Genomic DNA, 23,531 nt, shown 5'->3' with positions numbered 1-23,531 from the left:
TGGCCAGGCTGGTCTCAAACTCCTGATCTCAAGTGATCCGCCTGCCTCGGCCTCACAAAGTGCTGGGATTATAGGCATGAACCACTGCACCCAGCCCATGAACTATACACTTTAAAATGGTTATGATGGCAAATTTAATGTTATGTGTTTCTTACCATCGTAAAAAAAAAAAAAAAAGAAAAGAAAAAGTTTATAACATGAGTTGTACAGGATTCTAAATAATGAAGTAAAAGGTTTCTATATTTTTCCATTCAGGAAAAGCAAACCAATAACCCAGCTAAATCCCAGGCAGATCCCCAGTGGCTGGGCTGGAGGGCCTGCGCCTCTTGCCTGCTGTAACTCGCTGATGAGCTTGTTCTTATCTTCTAAGAGGCCAGCACAGTGCAGCTGTTGGGTATTGAGCATTTCCCACAGCTCTTGGGGAATTCTCTTCTGCTTGCCCTCTTCCCACTTTGAGGTGATTTCGTCAAATTTGTCCTGGCTGGTCTTAACTTCATTCTCCAGCTTCTCAATCCTGCAAATACAAACATGCCAGCCATGCCAGCCCAGCTCCAGATGCTGCCTTCCAATAGAGCAGGTGTGTTCTCTAGAATCTCTAGAATATAAAACTCAGGTACTGGACACTGCCCAAACACACCCACCCAAAATCAAACTCAATGCTGAGAAATCTTTTTGTTTAATGCTTGACTACAAGTAACTTAAGCTAAGTAAAGAAAATGACACATAGCAAAAACAGATCAACATTAAGGCTACACATACACACATACACACGCACACACACACACCAAGATCAATTGGTCACCGGCTTCTGAGTAAGATGATAACACACAACAGTTAAACACAACTGGGTCTCTGGAGTCACGAGCTTATGTTCAAGTCCTGACCTGGCTCCTAACTGACTGTCAACCTTTTAGACAAGCTGCATAACCTCTTCAAGCCTCACTTTTTCTCTTCTGTAAAATGGAGTGGATGAAAAGTATCTACCTTCACGTGACTGGCTGTTGTCAGGATGAAATACAATGATGCACACAGCACAGGTGCTCAGCGTGGGAGTCACTTAACACATGGTACTTAAATTATCAATTTTTTATTAGCAACATGACCTCAATTGTCTGGCTACTCCTCTCCCAAGTTACCAATAAATGACTAGTGGAATGTACAAACACGGAAACTCCACCACGAGGAATGGAAAATAGGGAGAGCCTTTCCATAAATTCCAAAAAATCTCTGTGACAGAGCACACCAAGGCTGGGGCAAGGTGGCAGGAAGGCAGGACAGCTGAGCTGGGGTCCCTCTGGAAACAGTGGCTAGGATATCTCCCAGAGACTCTCTGCTCCTTGTAACAGACTAATCCTATGACAGCATCTCCAAACAAACTACCTGAGGAACCGAAGTCACAGCTTAAACATCCTGCAATCCTCTCTCCCTGTCCCATCCCACACCCACCCCACCTTCCAAGCTAGGACACCTTTTAAATTTAATCAACTTTTTTATTTCAAGAAATGAGAAAGAGCTGTCAGGTCACCTTTCCACAGCACACTAACCTTGTAACCTGCCACCTGAGACCTTCAGTGTTCCTCTGTGGCTAGCGGATGAGGCCTAACTCCTTGCATGACCTTCCCCGCCTTTCACAAGCCAACCCTGCTGGGAATCTGCCAACTCTATTCCTGGTACAGCCCATACAGGCAGTGGGAAGTTTCGAGAATAAAAGTCAACCACCTTTACTGGTAGAGCTGCTAACGTTGCTAACAAGCGAACTACTTATGCTGAACAACTAAAAATATTATTAAAATCGTCCCCTGTATGTATATGATGAGCCAAAATGGTCAAGTGGTTGCTTTCTTTCTTTCTTTTTAAAGACAGGGTTTCACTCCCATTGCCTAGGCTGGAGTCCAGTGGCACACTCTCGGCTCACTACAACGTCCGCCTCCTGGGCTCAAGTGAGGCTCCTGCCTCAGCCTCCTGAGTACTGGGACTACAGGTGTGCACATGCCACCACACTCAGCTAATTTTTTGTATTTTTAGTAGAGATGGAGGTTCACCATGTTGGCCAAGCTGGTCTCGAACTCCTGACCTCAAGCGATCCACCCACCTTGGCCTCCCAAAGTGCTGCGATTACATGCGTGGGCCACCCCACGCCTGGCCAAGTGGTTGCTCTTCTAATTGTTGAAGAAATTAATTGAAGAACAATCCAAAGTTTAAATGAGGACCTGCAATCCGTCTACTTCTGTGTGCAAACCAAAGAAGTTTAATTCTTCTAAGCTGCTATGCCTCCCTGCTGGACAGCCTGAGACCTGGGATATGGGCATGCAGGGCAGCCTGCCTCCTGAGGACTGGAGCTGAGGACCTGACACAGGTTCCTATTATCCCTGTGACCCTCCATCCTTCTAGACATGGAGCCCTTCATATTCTTTAATAATGCTGCCACCTTTACACATAACACTGAGGTGCTCCTGGGTCTGGTCGTTCTCACCAATTGAAACCCAGGACTGCCCAGTTGACCTTCTTAGCCTCTTTTCTTCTTGTTTTTTTTTTTTTTTTTTTTTTTTTTTTTTTTTTTTTTTTTTTTTTTTGAGACGGAGTCTCGCTCTGTCACCCAGGCTGGAGTGCAGTAGCCGGATCTCAGCTCACTGCAAGCTCTGCCTCCCGGGTTCACGCCATTCTCCTGCCTCAGCCTCCCGAGTAGCTGGGACTACAGGCGCCTGCCACCTCGCCCGGCTAAGTTTTTGTATTTTTAGTAGAGACGAGGTTTCACTGTGTTAGCCAGGATGGTCTCGATCTCCTGACCTCGTGATCCGCCCGTCTCGGCCTCCCAAAGTGCTGGGATTACAGGCTTGAGCCACCGCGCCCGGCCAGCCTCTTTTCTTCTACCACCCGCACACATCCTTCACTATCATGCCATTCCCAAGCATATCATGGGATCTCACACCTCTGCTCAAGGGTTCCCTCTGCCTAAAATGCCTACTCTTCAACTCCTCAAACTCCTATTCATCCCTCACAGCCCAACTCAGTGTCGCCTTGCCTGGGAAGTTTTCTCTAATCTCTGCAGATACAATTTAAGGCCTCCTTGTGTGTGTTACTACAACCCTTTACACATTATCTATTTTACCACAAATTGTGGGTGTTTCCATGTGTCTCTTGACTAGATTGTGAATACCACAAACAGAGGCCATGTTTCACTCCTTTTGTATACACACAGCTTGGCACGTATCAGTAGTGTAGTGCTTGAGGAAGGGAGGAAAGAAAAGAGAGAAGAGATAGCTAGGTGTGGTCGCTCACGCCTGTAATTCCAACACTGTGGGAGGCCAAGGCGGGTGGATCACCTGAGGTCAGTAGTTCGAGACCAGCCTGGCCAACATGGTGAAACCTGTCTCTACTAAAAATACGAAATTAGCCTGGCATGGTGGTGCATGCCTGTAATCCCAGCTACTCAGGAGGCTGAGGCAGGAGAATCGCTTGAACCCAGAAGGTGGAGGTTGCGGTGAGCTGAGATCATGCCCACTGCACTCCAGCCTGGGTAACAAGAGCGAACCTCCGTCTCAAAAATGAAAAAAAAAAAAAAAAAGAGAGAGAGAGAGAGAAGAGGAGGGAGGGAGGGAGAACTTATAAGGGCAGGAAGGGAATTGCCTAAGGTGGACAAGGTCACTCTCCAACGACTCAGGAGAACTGCGGGCCCATGGAGGAGATTACCTTCACGTCCACCAGGTACAGAGTGGTGTGGTCCTTACCTCTGACGCTTTATCTCCTCTTCTTCGACTCTCCTGTGAATCTCTCTGATATCTATAGCCACCTGGATATTTGTCACCAACTCAGTGCCACAGAGCAGAAGTTTAGCCAATTTCTGAAAAGAGAGAAGAACTGACAAAGCTAGAACACTTTGTAAATAATGTGTAAAGTCAGAAACATTTTTGCACAACTGTCCGTAGCTCTTCTATCCATTCAAGCGGGAAGCAGCAATTACCTTAAGACTTTTAAGAGTAGCCCCTGTATAGCAACCCTTTTCTATCAGGACATTTGTGATGTGGTTTTACAGCTCACAATTTAAAAGCACTCTGCAGTTCTTGACCAGGCACAGTGGCTCACGCCTGTAATCCCAGCACTTTGGGAGGCCAAGGTGGGTGGATCATTTGAGGTCAGGAGTTCGAGACAAGCTTGGCCAACATGGTGAAACCCCATCTCTACTAAAAATTCAAAAATTAGCCGGGCGTGGTGGCGGGTGCCTGTAATCCCAGCTACTCAGGAGGCTGAGGCAGGAGAATCATTTGAACCTGGGAGGCAGAGGTTACAGTGAGCCGAGGTCACGCTGCTACACTCCAGCCTGAGCGACAAAGTGAGACCCTATCTCAGAAAAAAAAAAAAAAAAGAGAAAAGAAAAAAGAGAAGGAGAAAGAAAAGTCCGGTATCCAGTCATAATAGGATGAGGCCTGGGGAAAAGTCACTGTGTTTGGCTAGAAGGGCATCATTAATATCCTACTGTGGTAAGTTTTTGTCCATTCCTGGGCAAAATAAAAAATTTTTAAAAAGCACTCTGCAGTTCTCAATGTACTTTATTCACTGTAGAGTAGGCAGCAGCCAACTTTTACACCGGCAGGTACTATACATTCATCTCAGCCCTTTCCCCAGGAGATCTCCAAGTGACTGACACTGCCAGGAGCCTTTTGAAGAACCTCAGTTGGGGAGGTGAGGCAGATAATGACAGTGAGGCAGATAACAACAGTTGTCCTCCCATGTCCATTTCTCCCTCTCCTTTTAGTAACAGAACACTCAAATTTTTGCTGGGCACGTGGCTTCCCAAAATAGGTAACTTTCCCGGCCTCCCTTGCACCTAGAATACTATCTGATCAATGACACATGAGAAGTGATGTGTGCCACTTCTGAACTGTGCCTTCAAGGGAAAAGGTGTACCCTCTGCTGCCCCACTTCTGTCCCTTCTCCCAGGCTGGCATGTGGGGCTCAAGTAAAAGGTGAGGAGCAGATGAAGGCAACTCAAGCAATGGCAGAGGGAGCTGAGGTCTCATCATCAAGCAGACCCCATCCATGTCAGCCCTGGACTGCTTATACTCGGAACTGTTGAGACAGAGAAACAAGCTTCTGCCTTGCTGCAGCTAATGATATGTGGAGTCTTTCGTTATATGGATTCTAATGCAGGAAAAGATTGTAGCTGGCTGCACTGCTCTCTCCTTAATGGGCTCAGGGATTTTGTAATTGGTGCCATCCTTCTAAATCCCTCTTCGTAAATTCCATCTCCAGTATCTTCACTCCTAGCCTTGTCGTGATGTTATTCAAGATGATAAATCCTCTCAACAAAAAGTTCAAGTATCCTTAGGTTATGCCTAAGTTTTTCCAAGTATTTTTGGAACTTATAAACTTTCCAACTCTCAAATAATTTTTAAACTAGGAGCCTATAAAACTTCTATACCAAGGAGTCTCAGAAATTACCAGAGACTTCACTTGATCTCACTATATGAAAAATTTGAAATGTAGTTTCATTGAATACAGAACAGAGCTTTAACCCAGATATCCAGGGCACTCTAGATTTTTTGTTATTGCCTGCAGTTTTCTCACTTATACCAAATGGTTTTACATGCATAAGGAAGTAATGACTTCCCTGCAGTTTGGGGTAATTTTCTAGTTTCTACTCAATGTGAAACATCAGACACTTCTGCATAAGTACCATGTGCTAACCAATCACTGGAGTTCCAGAAATTTCTGAATCAAGTATTTAAGACTCAAAGTAAAATTAAAAATCCAAATGTCACAGTCACTAACAGACCAACAGACATGCCCCTCACCTTTACGAGATCCAGGGAAAGAGTTTAAATGGAGATCCACATACCATATGTCTAAATATTTTTAAATTATAGTATCATGTAAAAATTGTTAAATAAAACATTTGGCCGGGCATGGTGGCTCACACCTGTAATCCCAGCACTTTGGGAGGCCGACACGGCAGATCACCTGAGGCCAGGAGTTCAAGACCAGCCTGAACAACATAGTAAAACCCCGTCTCCACTAAAAACACAAAAATTAGCCAGGCATGGTGGTGCACACCTGTAGTCCCAGCTACTCGGGAGGCTGAGGCAGGAGAATGGAGTGAACCCAGGAGGCAGAGGTTGCAGTGAGCCGAGATCGCACCACTGTACTCCAGCCTGGGCGACAGAGCAAGACTCCATCTCAAAATACATATATCCTCCTATCTCAATACCTTTATAACAATTTAAAAGTCCTAGTTTGAATTCAGACACATTTCGGAGTTCTACTCATAATTGGGTGGCTAAGGAAGAGCCTGCCTCTGGCCGCAGCTCCCAGCCCACCCCCAGCTCTGTCCTGCAGGCATGTGGATTCCCCAACTGCACATCCAAGCTCCATCTACACCCTGTGACCATCCATCAGGCCCAGGGGTTGTGTAACAGTGGCCTCATCTGCCCTGAGCAGGACAGACTCTGGCAAGAGGCACATACAGGTTGAAGGTGGGCTCAAAGTCATTTGGACGGGGAATTTTGGCTCCCATGGGACTCAGTGATCTAGAGGGGACAATGGGGGTTTGAAGGGACATGGGGCAAGTCTACTTGAGGGGGTGCATCCACAGGAAATCCAGAGCAGAACCCGGACTCCCATAGTCACCACTTCTATTTAATGAGCTGGAGCATCCAACTAATGCAATAAGGGAAGAAAAAAAAATGAAAGATATAAAAATCAGACAGAAAGAAATAAAACTTATTATTTTCAGATGATATGATTATATATGTAAAAAAATCCAAAAGAAGCCACAGGTAACTATTAGAATTAACAAATGAATTTGGCAAGCCAGATACCAGGTCAATATATTAAAATCAACTGTACATTTATCCACCACCATGAACCACTATAACCCGAACAAAAAGTGCAAAACATCGCTGAGCCAAATTAAAGAATACCTCCCATGGATTATAAATTCTACTCAGTCAGTTGAAATTCCAGCAGGTTTTTTGGCAGAAATTTTTTTTTTTTTTTGAGACGGAGTCTCGCTCTGTCACCCAGGCTGGACTGCAGTGGTGCAATCTTGGCTCACTGCAACCTCCACCTCCTGGGTTCACGCGATTCTCCTGCCTCAGCCTCCCGAGTAGCTGGGACTACAGTGCCTGCCACCACGCCAGGCTAATTTTTTGCATTTTTAGTAGATACAGGGTTTCACCATGTTAGCCAGGATGGTCTCGATCTCCTGACCTGGTGATCTGCCCACCTCAGCCTCCCAAAGTGCTGGGATTACAGGCATGAACCACCGCGCCCGGTGACGAGCTGATTCTAAAATGTCTATGGAAATACAAAGGGTCAAGAATAGCCAAGACAAGGCTGGGCGCAGTGGCTTATGCCTCTAATCCTAGCACTTTGGGAAGCTGAGGCAGGAGGATTACCTGAGACCAAGAGTTCAAGACCAGCCTGGCCAACATGGTGAAACCCCGTTTCCGGTAAGAATACAAACATTAGCTGGATATGGTGGCACACGCATGTAATCCCAGCTACTCAGAAGGCTGAGGCATCAGAATGACTTGAACCTGGGAGGTGGCGGTTGCAGTGAGCCAAGATTGTGCCACTGCACTCCAGCCTGGATGACAGAACGAGACTGTCTCACAAGAAAAAAAAAAAAGAATAGCTACGACAATCTGGAAGAACACAGAGAACTCACCCTACCAGATATCAAGAACTGTCATAAAAGCTACAGTAATTAAAACTGTGTGGAATTGGCACAAAGCCAGTGGTATAGTTTGGATATGTGTCCCTGCCCAAATCTCATGTCAAATTTTAATCCCCAGAGTTGGAGGTGGAGCCTGGTGGGAAACGAGTGGATCATGGGGGTGGATTCCTCATAGTTCGGCACCATCCTCTTGGTGTTCTTCTCATGATAGTGAGTGAGTTCTCGTGAGATCTGGCCATTGTAAAGTGTGTGACACCTCCCTGCATTCTCTCTCTCACTCCTGCTCCTGCCATGTGAGATGCCTGCTTCCCCTTTGCCTTCTGCCATGATTGGAGGCTTCCTGAGGCCCACCCAGAAACGGAAGTCACTGTGCTTCTTGTACAGCCTGCAGAACCATGAGCCAATTAAACCTCCTTATAAATTATCCAGTCTCAAGTATTTCTTTATAGCAATGTGAGAATGAACTAATACAGACAGACATATAGATACCAAAAAAGAGAATAGAAAAACTCACACATACGTGGTCACCTGATTCGCAACAAAGGTGCACAGCAGTGCAGTGGGGAAAGGACAATCTTTTTAGTAAATGGTGCTGGGGCAACTAAAAATCTACATAGAAAACAATGAACCTGGGACCCTACCCTTACATGATAGACAGAAATCAATTCCAGATACGTCATAGGCCAAAATGTAAATGATAGAATTATAAAACTTTCTAGAAGAAACCATAGAAGACTGTCTTCATTTGAAGTAGACAAAGATTAAACAAGACACAAAAATAATGACCACTAAAAACATGATAAGGCCGGGCGCAGTGGCTCACATCTGTAATCCCAGCACTTTGGGAGGCTGAGGCAGACGGATCACTAGGTCAAGAGATCAAGACCATCCTGGCCAACATGGTGAAACCCCCGTCTCTACTAAAAATACAAAAATTAGATGGGTGTGGTGGCACATGCCTGTAGTCCCAGCTACTCAGGAGGCTGAGGCAGGAGAATAGCTTGAACTCGGGAGGCAGAGGTTGCAGTGAGCCGAGATCGTGCCATTGCACTCCAGCCTGGTGACAGAGCAAGACTTCGTCTCAAAAAAAAAAAAAAATAAAAAGATAAACTGCAGGGTCAAGGGTGGGGCCCAGCCTGCCCAGACCTTAGGTCAGAACTAATAATCAATACCTTAATCTTGAGGAAGGGGGCATCTTTTGTGTACATTTCTCCTTGATGCCAAGGCTCTTCACTACTTAAGTCCTAAGTGAAAGGAACCTTCAAAACCTGCTAATGAAAACAGTATTATCTCTTTGGATTTATACTTAATTAAGGAGTGCTCAGGGTGAACTGTATATCAGCATTTTTAAAAATCTAATATCCTTTTGTCCTACACAGAAATGCTCAGAGGTCACTGACTTTTTTTTTTTTTTTTTTTTTTCCGAAAGAGAGAGAGTCTCCCTCTGTCGCCCAGGCTAGAGTGCAGTAACCTGATCTCGGATCACTGCAACCTCCACCTCACGGGTTCAAGGAATCCTCCCACCTCAGCCTCAGCCTCCTGAGTAGCTGGGACTCCAGGCATGTGCCACCACGCCCAGCCAACTTCTGTATTTTTAGTAGAGACGAGGTTTCACCATGTTGGCCAGGCTGGTCTTGAACTCCTGACCTCAGGAGATCCGCCCACCTTGGCCTTCCAAAGTCCCGGGATTATAGGCGTGAGCCACTGCGCCCGGTTGAGCTCACTGACTTTTAAATGAAGAGAACGAAGTACAAAAAAGTGACATGAATCACCTACTCTGCAGTAGGTAAAAGATCAGGAACAAAAACTTACATCAGTCCAATATCTTTTCCACAGTAAAATATTTTATCCCTAACACAGTAAGAGATATTCAGTGATCTCTCTATACCTCTATGCTCTATCATCATATTCAGCAACCTGAATATTTTTTCTCACCAGAAATGATCTCTCTTCTGCTATTAAAATTTCCACCTGTATTTCTAAGACAACTCAAATCCCATTTTCTCCATTGAACTTTCCCTGACCAGGCCAGCTTGGTGAGTTCCTCTCCATATCTGAGTTCCCACAGTGTCACCATTTTTGCCTTTCACTTAGCATTGATTAAATGTAGCATTTTGCCAGTTCTGGTCTGCTGCTTTGAGCTGCTGTTTATCCTTCAGCATCCCAGGAGCTGTTTCATCGCCATAGAGGGTAATCAATGATTTTCTTGTTTGTGTCTACACAAGCTACGTACACGCTACGCACTACTCCATGGCTACAAAAAGAGGCTCTCATTCTCACAGTACATATAGTTTCACTGGGGCACTGCAGGCACACACATCTGCAAAGTCATATGCAGCAGAAAACTATCTAAAATGAAAAGAGTAGCACAGACAGGAAGTATTCAATGTGTGGAGAAAGGGAGCTCAGACTGGGCTGAGGAAGAATCCAAGGAGGATTTGGGTCTTGAGAGGATTGTTGAAAATGGGAAAGTGGCCAGATGAGAGGAGAGAAGAAGAGAATAGAGGGGGCCTGGCATTCCAGATGATCAAAGGCACAGAGCAGAAATGAACAAAACCCCACTGGAGGAGAGTGAGTGGATCCACCTCACCAAAGCGGAAGGCCCAAATTAGGTAACAAACGGGAGACGTGTTTGGAAAGTGAAGATGGGAACAGACTATCAAAGGCCTTGTGTGCCCAGGCTAAAACATCTGGACTTTATCCTATGAAGGGTGATTAAAAGTGCATGAGCTGAGAAGAGACAACGTAAATATAAGAAACTGTCATCTGAAAGCTCACTCCTAGAGAGCTCTCAAACGGGAAAGATTCTATTCAGTTCTGCCTAGAGACAGCAACATGGACCACATGATTTCTTCTAGTCTAAATGTGAAAACCATGATGTCACACCCAGCTCACTGGTCTTCCAGAGCCCATCTGCCAACCAGTTCATACCAATCGGCTTTCTTCTTTCTGTTTGTAGCTCTTGCTTTGATCCTCCTCACTCTCCTTCTTCCCATCTAAATATTCTCCAAGTGCTTCCCTGTGATGGAAAAAAGCAGAGAAAATTAAGTTATTTCTAGTACTCAAATTCTATATTTAAAGGTTTTGGCCTGGCACAGTGGCTTATGCCTGTAATCCCAACACTTTGGGAGACCAAGACAGGAGGATTGCTTAAGGCCAGGAGTTCAAGATCAGCCTGGCCAACATAGCAAGACCCCCATCTCTACTTATGTAAACAATAATAATAATAATAATGGTTCCATTGTACTTTGTATATAAATATATATTCCATATGGATTAAAATTTAAATATTGGCCAGGCACAGTGGCTTATAACTGTAATCCCAGCACTTTGGGAGGCCAAGGCAGGAGGACTGCTTTAAATCAAGAGTTTGAGACCAGCCTGGGCAACATAGAGAGATCCCATCTCTATCATTTAAAAAAAATTAAATATTAAAAAAAACTACAATCATAAAAACACTAGAAGTAAATACAGGAGAATATCTATATAATCTTAGCATAGAAAACCCATCTTTGAATAAGACCAAAGTCAGAAAAAAAAAATTAAAAGATTTTACTTTCTAAAATTTAGAAATTTTATCCTTGAAAGTCAAGGGATAAACTGATAAAAGATATTTGACAAAATTTTACTATCCATAAAATAGGAAGGGCTCCTTCAAATCAATACACAGAAGACAAAATACCAAAGAGAAAAACTGGCAGAGGATATGAATTGGCAATTTCCCAAAGAGACACAAATGGCAAACAGGGATTTGAAAATATGGTCAGCTTCACATACAATCAGAGAAACCAAAACCCTGTGAGGTGTCATTACCCTATTATCAGACTAAAAAAGATTTGAAGGGTTGACAATATCAGGTGGCAGCCCAGCTTTCCACATGCCATGGGTGGGAATGTAAAGTGTAACAACTTGTTTAAAAGGCAATTTGGCAAGATTTGTCAAAAGTTTAAATGTGCCTCCCCTCTGACCCAACAACCCTATCTTTAGGAATTTTTTACAGAAAGCCTTTACAAGTACATAAATAAATATGCACAAGAAAGATGACTGTAACCCTGACAAACTCGTAAGACCATGGAAACATTCTACATACATATTAATAGCTAACTAGTTAACAGGAAACAATATTTCAAAAATACTTTGTAGCCTACAAAAAGAATGATGTAATACCTAGCAGCAGGGAAAGATGTCCACAGCAGTTAAGTAAACGGAGCCAGTTTTAGAACAATATGTAGACTATAACACAAATTTTCTTTTTAAAACAGGCTTGGCCGGGCGCAGTGGCTCACGCCTGTAATTCCAGCACTTTGCGAGGCCGAGGCGGGCGGATCACAAGGTCAGGAGAGTGAGACCATCCTGGCTAACACGGTGAAACCCCATCTCCACTAAAAATACAAAAAAATTAGCCGGGCGTGGTGGTGGGCGCCTGTAGTCCCAGCTACTCGGGAGGTTGACGCAGGAGAATGACGTGACCCGGGAGGCGGAGCTTGCAGTGAGCTGAGCCGAGCCGAGATCTCGCCACTGCAGTCCAGCCTGGGGAACAGAGTGAGACTCTGTCTCAAAAGAAAAAAAAAAAAAAAAAAAAAGGCTTATATATGCACTGGACATTTTCTGGAAGTATATGTGACAAATGGATAACAGTAATTACTTAAGGAACAGGAATTAAATTACCAAGAAGTTCTATTTTCTACATTTTTGTACTGCATGAATTTTCTAAATAGTGCATGTGTGTGTGCTTATGTGTGTGTGTGTGAATCAGAAAATGAGACTAAAGGGGCGGTGGCGAGATAAGGTTCCAGATTATGGACTTTTTCAGAGGAGGCATGGGGGAGTGACCTCACCAACCCCCACACCACATCATCAAGACCCTGCTCTCTCCTCTGGCACACAGTGGCCATAAGGGCTCTCAGTACTGCCTTAGGACAAATGAAACCTTAACATGACACAGCAGGTTTGTTTATTCGCTTTGTTTTGCTTCGTTTTTTGAGACGGATTTTCGCTTTTGTTGCCCAGGCTGGAGTGCAATGGCACGATCTCGGCTCACCGAAACCTCCGCCTCCCGGGTTCCAGCAATTCTCCTGCCTCAGCCTAGCAGATCTCTTTATCTCATTCTTTCTCGACTTTTTCTAACTCTGACTTCCGTTTCTACTCCCTTTGTTCAAAGTCCGGGACAATCCTACCTAGTGTGACACTATTTTGGAGATACAGAATTGAGTTACCGTCCTCCACCCCCAAACTAACCAAAACCCCTTGGTTTTTTCTTGTCATTTCATTGACTTCCCTATTCTTATCGAACATGTTCTTTGTTTTCTTACTAAGTAAACTAATTTTTCCATTTTACTCAGGTCTTCAGCTATTGCCAGGCTTATCATATTCCCATCACCACTCAAAAAATTCCCTTGACTTTCTACTTTGACCACCAATTAATGACCAACTCTATTTAAATAATCTCTTCCAAGTGCTTTCTGGATCAAAGATCAGTGCTTCAGAAACAAACAAACAAAAACTATGCAGTCCAGATATTTATTATATATATATACACATACATATATACACACACACACACATACACACACATATATATATATATATATATATATTTTTTTTTTTCCCCCCCCAACAGCCCTGCTCTGTCCCCAGGCTGCAGTGCAGTGGCGCCATCTCGGCTCACTGCAACCTCCGCCGCCCAGGTTCGAGCAATTCTTCTGACTCAGTCTCCTGAGTAGCTGGGACTACAAACATGCGCCCCCACGCCCGGCTAACTTTTGTATTTCTTTTTTCTTTTTTTTTTTCTTTTTTTTTTAATTTTTTTTATTATACTTTAAGTTCTAGGGTACATGTGCGTAACTTGCAGGTTTGTTACATATGTATACTTGTGCCATGTTGGTGTGCTGCACCCATCAACTCGTCAGCACCCATCAACTCGTCATTTACATCAAGTATAACTCCCAATGCAATCCCTCCCCCCTCTCCCCTCCCCATAATAGGCCCCGGTGTGTGATGTTCCCCTTCCCAAGTCCAAGTGATCTCATTGTTCAGTTCCCACCTATGAGTGAGAACATGCGGTGTTTGGTTTTCTGTTCTTGCGATAGTTTGCTGAGAATGATGGCTTCCAGCTGCATCCATGTCCCTACAAAGGACACAAACTCATCCTTTTTTATGGCTGCATAGTATTCCATGGTGTATATGTGCCACATAGACTTGGAATCAACCCAAATGTCCATCAGTGACAGACTGGATTAAGAAAACTTTTGTATTTCTAGTAAAGACGGGGTTTCACCATGTTGGCCAGGCTGCAGATATGCTATAAATTCTTATTAACTAGTTTTAACTTAAATCTCATCACTGCCTTTTATGCATCATTTTTTACTGCTTAGCACTGTACTGTCCAATATGTAGCCAATAACCACACATGGCTATAAAGCACCTGAAATGTGGCTGGTGCAAATTGAAATATGCTATGAGTGTAAAATACACTCTAGATGGATTTTGAAGACTTTAAACAAAAAATATTTGCAATATAGCTCATCAGTATGATTTATACTGATTGCATATTAAAATGATACTTTCATATATTGGATTAAATAAATTATTAATTTCACCTGTTCTGTTTTTACCACTTTCAATGCTGCTACTAGAAAACTTGAAATGACATATGTGGCTGATATTGTATTTCTCTTGTTCAGCAGTGAACTAGTATATTCTCCAAAGAAACTGTCTCAGACTTTTGTCTCTTCAGATTTGAGCTCCCTCCCTCCTGGGGGCTGAGTCCTCTTTTGGGAAGCTGTTTCCTCGCCACCGCCCCATGTTTGTGGTCTAAATGGGAGCTGCCATCTTGAATACTCCACTTCCTGACCAAAGTCCTTTCTCAGGATTTAAAAACATTGGAACTTGGTTGTCTACCTGGGTTTAGAGTTCTAGGTTGGAAATAACTTTCCTTCACTGTTTCCTTCCAGTGTTCTAATTGAGAAACCTAAAGTCATTCTGTCTTTACACCTTTGTATGTGATCATGTTTTTGTTTTTATATATGATTTTTTTTTTTTTTTTCCCCACTCTGGAAGCTCGTAGGCCCCTTCTCTTTGTTCTCAGTGTTCTGAACTTTCTCAATGGCGTGCCTTAGGGTGGGTCTATTTTCATCTACTGCGCGAGACATTTCAATCAGGAACCTCATGATCTTCAGGTCTGAAACATGTTCTTGAATTGTTTCCATGATAATACCCTCTCTGCTCCATTCTTTCTGGATCTAGAAAAGTGATAATATCTTCTAATTTTAAAAAATATATATTTTTCTGTGGCTGGGGGCAGTGGCTCATGCCTGTAATCCCAGCACTCTGGGAGGCCGAGGTGGGCGGATCACCTGAGGTAAGGAGTTCAAGACCAGCCTGGCCAACATGGTGAAACCCTGTCTCTACTAAAAATACAAAAATTAGCCAGGTATGGTGGTGCACGCCTGTAATCCCAGCTACTTGGGAGGCTGAGGCAGGAGAATTGCTTGAACCCAGGAGGCCGAGGTTGCAGTGAGCCAAGATCATGCCATTGCACTCCAGTCTGGGCAACAAAAGTGAAACTCCATATCAATAATAATAATAATATTTTCTTTATAAGTTTCTACCTTTTTTCTTTGTGCTCTATTTTCTAAGGGATTTCATTATCTTTATTTTCCAACCCTTCTAATGTTTTCGATTTCTATAATTTTTTTTTATTTCTAAGAGCTCTATTTATTTTTCTCTGAACACTCCTTTTAGTAACAGTCTATTCTCGTTTCATGGTTTCCGTATCATCTCTTTTTTCTTTGAGGATCTTTTTTTTCCCCTTTTTTTCCCCCAAAGACTTCAAAACTATCTCTGAGGATCTGAATGATCTTTTTGTGGTATTATTGGTTTTTTCTACCCACATAGTCTTAATTTCCTCTTAGGTGCTTTTTTCTCTTTGTTAATTTTCATATCTATCGTTCATGTTAAAGACTTTCCTCAGATGCATAGAAATCCTTGGTTACTGACTCATGACAAGAACTAAAAAGCCTATGAAAAAATTAAAACATTGGTTAAAAATAAATAAACACTGTTTTATGTGGAAAAAATCAAGCTACTGATAAAACAACTCTTATGAGGTGACTTTTAAAGCTGTTTTCACTTACATCATGTAATTTTAAAACTTTGAGTTCCATTATTCTAGTTGTTGCTGAATGTGTCTACTGCTGTTATTTTCAAAATATTCTCCAAATTCTTGCCTATCTTGTCTGAGATGTACCAAAGACCTAAAGCTACAAGTATAATGGTAACTTCTATGACAACTTGGGAAAAGGATACTAATGGTACCAATTTTACATGTCACCATCTTCACAGTAGCTATCTAGTTGTTAAAGAAAGAGTTGCCTTAAAAGAAAAAAAAAAAAAACTACATAAAGGATGGTGTGTTTTCATTATGTGTACATAAACCCACCTGATTATACAGAATCCAAGAATTTAGAGAAAATAAGGACAAATTAGTATCATTTCAATTTAAGTCTCTAGCCATTTGGAAGCTTGTAATATGGTGTCAGGATAAAGCAGAAAAAATAAATGTTAATAGTGTGACAAAAATTTAAACATTAAAAACAAGCTGATGGGGCTGGGCACAGTGGCTCATGCCTACAATCCCAGCACTTTGGGAGGCCAAGGCAGGAGGACCACTTGACCCAGGAGTTTAAGTCTAGCCTGGACAACACAGCAAGACCCCATCTCTAAAAAAAAAAAAAAAAATTAGCCAGGCACAGTGGCCTGCACCTATAGTGCCAGACACTCAGGAGGCTGAGGCAGGAGGATTGCTTGAGCCCAGGATTCAAGGTTATAGTAAGCTATGATCAAACCACTGCACTCCAGCCTGGGCAATGGAGTGAGACTCTGTTGCTTAAAAACTAAATAAATAAATACTAAAAATAATTTTTTTAAAAAGCTGATGGGAGCTGTGAGTACAAGGGTGTGCCATAACAACTGTGCATGTCAGTGTGGGCTGATTTAATCGGGTGGCTTTGTGAGCAAACCCGATATTACTGTCTTTATTTTATTTTATTTTATTTTTTTATTTTAGAGATAGAGTCTCCCCCTCTGTTGCCCAGGCTGGAGTGCACTGGCATGATCTCGGCTCACTGCAGCCTCTGCCTCCCAGGTTCAAGCAATTCTCATGCCTCAGCCTCCCAAGTAGCTGGGATTACAGGCATGCACCACCACGCCGCTAATTTTCATATTTTTAGTAGAGACGGGGTTTTACCATGTTGGCCAGGCTGGTCTCAAACTCCAGACCACAGGTTATCCACCCCTCTTGGCCTCCCAAAGTGCTGGATTACAGGTGTGAGCCACTGTGCCCGGCCCAACCTTAGTGTCTTTAAATCCTTCTTTTGGGGCTGGTCAGATTCCACAGAGAAACTTCTCCAACCTCCTGCCTGGAATCTGAAGGCCAAAGTGCCAGCCTGTTCCAAGAACTGGTGAGAGGACAGCTGGAAGGTCCTGGCATCCAGCGTGCATATGTCCCCGAATCCCCTTATTTTCCATGAAGTATCCTTGCCTCGCCTCTGTCTAGCATCCCCCAAGCCCTAGACCCTCTGCTTGACTTTCTCCGAACTTCCAATCTTCTGTGCAAAGAGAGAGAAAGGTTCTAGGCATCTACCTATTAATTTTCCAATCGGTTGTCCTTATTTTGGTTCCCTTCTTCACCTCCACTTCTAGATATCAACTGAAAAAGAGTCAGAATCCACAAAATTAAAAGAAAACTTTATTTCTAAAGGACATAACTTATAGGCAGGAAACAAGCCTTCAACTGAGACTGAGAAGCAGGCTTTGAAGGTGAGAAAATAAAGCAGGTATTTATGCTAGGTGGAGAGGTAGGAAATGCATATGCTACAGGATATAGCAGAAGGTTGTGAATATTTACGGAGGAAACTCATTACGCATGTGCATTAGGCTTACATGGGCATGGAACATATGACAATACGCTACTCATGTTCACTTTGGGGTGGAGATTTAACATTTAAATGTACTACAATTGGGTCACAAATGCAAAAAGGTGATGCTTAGGGTACAAGTCCAGAATCTGTGCAGTCTCAGGGAACCGGTCCAAACTGGCCTGAAGTTGGCAGTCATCCAGCAAGAGGTCTTTGTGGTCCAGGGTGGTTGTCAGGTTGGAACCATAAACATTGGGAGGAGGGTGCTGGGTGGTCAAACCAAGTAAGCCAAGGAGTCTTCTGGCCTCTTGTCCTTTTCAGGTCAGCCTTTCATAAGACCTCATGATAATTAGTAAAGGGACAGGGGTAGCAGCACGTGGACATGTCCAGTCTCTGTTCTGTCACAGTTAAGGGCTAAGAACTTTGAGATCTCTTAGCCACAGAGGTCCTGTCACTCCACTGAAAGGACCATAGGACTTTTTAAAGCCTCACGGATGAATATGATATGCCACCAATCTCCTAGTCTTTGGGGATTTAGTGCAGAGTAAATCAAGAGGGTTCTCAGCTTTCTTCATTATCAGCTTATTTTTCCATCTTCTTGAATCTATCTTGTGCTTCCCAGCTTCCACAATTTCATTGCTGTTGAGTCCTCCTGTTCTTGACTTCGTGAATTTGCATCTTTTTTACTGAATCCCCTTACATGTCATTTTAACAGAGTTTAGATACAGATCTAAGGTAGATGTATGTGTTCCATCTGGTATCCACTACCCAGAAGTGACATCTCCCGGCTGGGTGCGGTGGCTCACACCTATAATCCCAGCATTTTTCGAGGCCAAGGTGGCAGGATTATTTGAGCTCTGGAGTTCGAGACCAGCCTGGGCAACATGGTGAAACCCCATTTCTACCAAAAATACAAAAAATTAGTGGGGCATGGTGGTGCGCACCTGTGGCCCCAGCTACTCGGGAGGCTGGGGTGGGGGGAATCACTTGAGTCTAGGAGGTGGAAGTTGCAGTGAGCCAAGGTCACACCACTGCATTCCAACCTGGTGACAGAGTGAGACCCTATCTCAAAAAAAAAAAAAGAAAAAAAAAAAAAAAGGAAGTGACATCTCCCAGAAATGTCAAACCTAAACTAAGACACCAGAGATTGGGAGTGTCAGGAGCATTAGCACATTATTCCTATTCTTTTTTTTTTTTTTTTTTTTTTTTCTGAGAAGGAGTCTCGCTCTGTCATCCAGGCTGGAGTACAGTGGCACGATCTCAGCTCAATGCAACCTCCACCTCCCGGTGTTCAAGCAATTCTCGTGCCTCGGTCTCCTGAGTAGCTGGGACTACAGGAGTGTGCCACCAAGCACAGCTAATTTTTTTGTCTTTTTAGTAGAGACAGGGGTTTCACTATATTGGCCAGGTTGGTCTCGAACTCCTGGTCTCAAGTGATCCACCCACCTCAGCCTCCCAAACTGCTGGGATTATAGGCGTGAGCCACCATGCCTGGCTGTATTCTTTATATGACATTTGATTCTGTTAACTTTCACCTTAACATTACACCTCATGACAAAAGAAGGCCCAGGCAGCAACAGCAGTGGGTATCACAGGCAACCGAGGGGTGTACTGCCTATAGATAACATAAAAACAATACAACTGCTTTTTATTATCACATGTGCCAGCAATTCAAAACAATGTCAGTAATAAAATACTCCTTTCTGAAAAAGCTCTTGTCAATCTAAGTTCTGATCCATTGCTGCAATTACTGTTGGTTATTAATAATATATATGTAAGCTTCAATATAGCATATTTTAATCTCTTTTCCTTTAATTAACAGATAAGTTAATTCAGGGAACTTCCAGGCTCACACAGACTCAGCTTCATGCACTTGTTTTGACAGCACATTGAAATGGTACAGAATGCTCCCAGCTCACTTACGCACAATGCATGGCCCCAACCACTAATACAGAATAGAGGCTGGGCACAGTGGCTCACACCTGTAATCCCAGCACTTTGGGAGGCCAAGGCAGGTGGATCACCTGAGGTCAGGAATTCAAGACCAGCCTGGCCAACATGGTGGAACCCCATATCTACTAAAAAATACAAAAATTAGCCAGGTGTGGTGGCAAGTGCCTGTAATCCCGGCTACTCGGGAGGCTGAGCCAGGAGAATGGCTTGAACCTGGGAAGTGGAGACTGCAGTGAGCCAAGATTGTGCCACTGCACTCCTGCCTGGGTAGACAGAGTGAGACTCTGCCTCAAAAAAAAAAAAAAAAAAAAAGACATAGCCTTTTAAAAAAACAAGACCACCACACCATTATCATAGCCAATAGATTCCTTAATATAATTGAATACCCAGTCCAACTCTTTACATAGCTCTTTCTCACCCTCACTACCACTTACCTTCAGATGCTACATCTATTATTCTTCATATTTGCTCATTGCTTGTTTCCAGTAGGACTCCTTTCAAAATGTATAATTATGTTATTTGTTTACTTGTTTAGCTGCGCTTTATTTTTTCCCATCTCCCTCATTAGAATATAAGCTTCCTGAGAAGAGAGATTATATTTGCCTTGTTTATCATAGAATCCCCAGCACAACTGCCAAGGTCAGAGTAGCAGACAAGGACTTGGCCCACAGAGAGTTTTGAAGATGGCTTACAAAATATAACATCATTTGGTGCAGCCAACAAGAATACAACTCGTATGTGCTCACCAAAGAAAGCAGCAAAGGATAGATAGGCTAAGGGTGCACGCTGGTAAAGATTCATGGTCCCTTGCCCAATTCCTGAACCTAAGCCAGTGTTCAGACCCAGAATCTATTGACTGAAGAGGCAGCAGGGTCCCCACAAGGAAGGATCTGGAACACAACAGCAAATATATACTGTAATGATTCCCCTAATCCTTCCCCAAAGGGGCCTAGGGTCATCTACTCAGGTGGGCTGTACGATAAGGAAAGAGGATACCCAGAAATGTTTAGGATTAGAACAGGATCTGAGTTAGCATTGATACGCAGAGACCCAAAGCATGCTCTCACCCACTTAGAGTGAGGACATACGGGAGGCAAAGTCCTACTTACAGAGGTCTGTGGACTCAGCCAGTCATCATGTCTCTAATGGCCAAAAGTATAATTGGGACTGACATACTTAGAAGTTTGAAAAACTCCACTCCTTGGCCTACGAATAGACCTGTCATAGTGGGGAAGGCCAAAAGTACATCTCTGAAATTGCACCTGAGTACACAGAAAACAATATTGCCGCCCAGGGCGGTTGGTGGGGATTAGTGTCACCCTGAAGTATCTCAACGATGCAGGAGTGGTGATCCCTATTGAATCTCCTTTTAATTCATGGATCTGGCACCTGCAGAAACTGGATCCTAGAAAACGACTGTCAACTACCGGAAGCTCCACAGGTAGCACTCCTGAACACAGCATCTACGCAAGTGTGGTAAGCTTCGCTAGAGCAAATTTGTACAGCCTCAGGCACAGTATGTGTGGCTACTGATTGGGTCAAATGCATGCTTTTCTACATCAGGAAAAAGAATCAGGAAGTTCACATTTACATGGAACAGACAATGATATACACTCACAAGTCTGTCACACTCACAGGACCATGGTAATTCTCCTGATCTCTGTCATAATATATTCTGAATACATCAGGGACATCTGGATATCCCAGAGAACATCACAATGATCCGTTACTTCAGCACTGGCAAACTATGGCCTGTGGGCCAGATTCAGTCCACCACGTGCTTTTTTATGGCTTCCAGGCAAATAATGATTCTGACAATTTTTTTTTTTTTTTTTTTTTTTTGAGATAGAGTCTCGCTCTGTCACCCAGGCTGGAGTGCAATGGCACGATCTCAGCTCACTGCAACCTCTGCCTCCTGGGTTCAAGCGATTCTCCTGCCTCAGTCTCCTGAGTAGCTGGGATTACAGGTGTACGCCACCATCCCTGGCTAATTTTTGTATTTTTAATAGCGACAGGGTTTTGCCATGTTGGTCAGGCTGGTCTCAAACTCCTGACCTCATGATCCCGCCCGCCTCAGCCTCCCGAAGTGTTGGGATTACAGGTATGAGCCACTGCGCCCGGCCCTTTTTTTTTTTTTTTTTTTTTAGACGGAGTTTTGCACTTGTCACCCAGGCTGGAGTGCAGTGGCACTATCTCAGTTCACTGCAACCTCCACCTCCCAGGTTCGAGCAATTCTCCTGCCTCAGGCTCCCAAGTAACTGAGATTACAGATGCCTGCCACCACACCCAACTAATTTTTGTATTTTTAGTACAGACGGGGTTTCACCATGTTGGCCAGGCTGGCCTTGAACTCCTGACCTTAGGTGATCCTCCTGCCTTGGCCTCCCAAAGTGCTGGGATTACAGGCACAAGCTACAATTTTTTACAATTTTAAATGGTTAAAAAATATATAAATGAATGGTTAAAAAAGACTAGGATGAATAAGTAGAGCACAGGGGATTTTTAGGGCAGTGAAAATATTTGGTGTAATACCATATTGGTGGGCTCATGTCACTATAAATTTATTCAAACCCATAGGCTATACAACACCAAAAAGAAACCCTAAGGTAAACGATGGAGTTCAAGTGATAACAATGCGCCAAGGTTCATATATTGTTACAAATGTGCCTTCCAGTGCAGGATGTTGACAGTGGCTGTGCACGTGTGGTGGCAGGGAGTATATGGGAATGCTGTACCTTTTGACCAATTTTGCTGTGATCCTAAAAACTGCTCTAAAAAATAAAGTTTATTATTATTTTTAATCAAAAGAAGGCTATTTTGTGATACATGAACAGTATATGAAATTCAAATTTCAGTGTCCATAAATAAAGCTTTATTGGAACACAGTCATGCCCATTTGTTTATGTCTTGCCTGTGGCTGCTTTTGCACTACAATGGCAGTTGAGCAGCTAGGAAAGACGCCATATGATCCCAAAAGCCTAAAATATTTACTATCTGGCCCTTTACTGAAAGGGTTTGCCAGCCCCTGCATTCCACTGATGGCCCTGCAGCAATCAGCCAGGATGAGCCAGTGATGGAAACACACTGCAGGGCTTGGTAAGACATGTGTGCTCCAGACGTTGGCAATCAACCCTATGAAGGCCCAGGGACTGCATGTCATTCAAGTTTGTAGGGGTCCAGTGGTCAGTGGCACACTGGGATAGCCTATCAAGTAAAAAACAAATCTACTGCGTTTTGCATCCTCTACAGAGAAGGAAACTCAATGCCTCTTAGGCCACTTTGGGTCCTAGTACATCCCGCATTAGGAATACTATTCAGGCTGACACAAAAAGCTGCCAGCTTTGAGTGGTGCCTGGAACAGGAAAGGACCCAGGCCACAGTGTAAGCAGCCAGGCTACTTGGGCCACATGATCCAGCAGACCCTACGGTTTGGGGGTGTACGTAGTGGAAAAGATGCCATGTGCAGACCACAGTCGCGGGCCACCAGGCCCGATTAATATTTTGGTGTTTTATAGAGATGCGGTCTCTCTATGCTGCCCAGACTGATCATCTCGAACTCCTGGGCTCAAGTGATCCTCCCGCCTCGGCCTCCCTGAATGCTGGGATGACAGGCGCGCGCCGCGGCACCGGCCCAGCCTTTTACTTTCCCATACTCTGCATGAACCTTCCGGAAGAAATGTTTCTATTTCATCAGGAAACCAGCCCTGCTCCGGCCCCTGCTGCGCGATCCCGCCCCGCCCGCCCCGCGCTCACCGCCTCCGGGCTTCTAGGCGCGCCGCGATGCGGAGGCGCCGGGCCTGGATGCGCTCCTGAGGGTTGTCGGAGTGGACCGAGGGCGCGAGAATTTGGGTGGACAAGTGCTCGTCCAGGTTCGGGTCCAGGCCCGCTAGGGACCCCGGCGGATTCATGGCAGGAGTCCCCGGCACCTAGGCGGCTCCCTCCGCACCACCTCCAGACCGCAGGCTGGTTGCTAGCAACAAACCGTT

The 23,531-nt window shown here is 44.0% G+C and overlaps 1 protein-coding gene across 1 annotated transcript in view; it reads right to left on the bottom strand.

The window, feature by feature from the left end:
• Positions 1-23,531, bottom strand: part of DRC1 (dynein regulatory complex subunit 1) — a 55,457-nt gene extending 31,926 nt beyond the window's left edge. The window contains exons 1-4 of the mRNA XM_025354179.1: positions 23,299-23,531; positions 10,607-10,694; positions 3,729-3,841; positions 331-514 (exon numbers count right to left, since the gene is read on the bottom strand). Of these exons, the coding sequence (XP_025209964.1) occupies positions 331-514; positions 3,729-3,841; positions 10,607-10,694; positions 23,299-23,453 (540 nt within the window). The 5' untranslated portion in view covers positions 23,454-23,531. The remainder of the gene's footprint in view (positions 1-330; positions 515-3,728; positions 3,842-10,606; positions 10,695-23,298) is intronic.

This window comes from Theropithecus gelada, chromosome 13, assembly GCF_003255815.1.
Source record: "Theropithecus gelada isolate Dixy chromosome 13, Tgel_1.0, whole genome shotgun sequence".
Lineage (NCBI taxonomy): Eukaryota > Metazoa > Chordata > Mammalia > Primates > Cercopithecidae > Theropithecus > Theropithecus gelada.
This window is presented reverse-complemented; position numbering and strand designations above follow the sequence as displayed.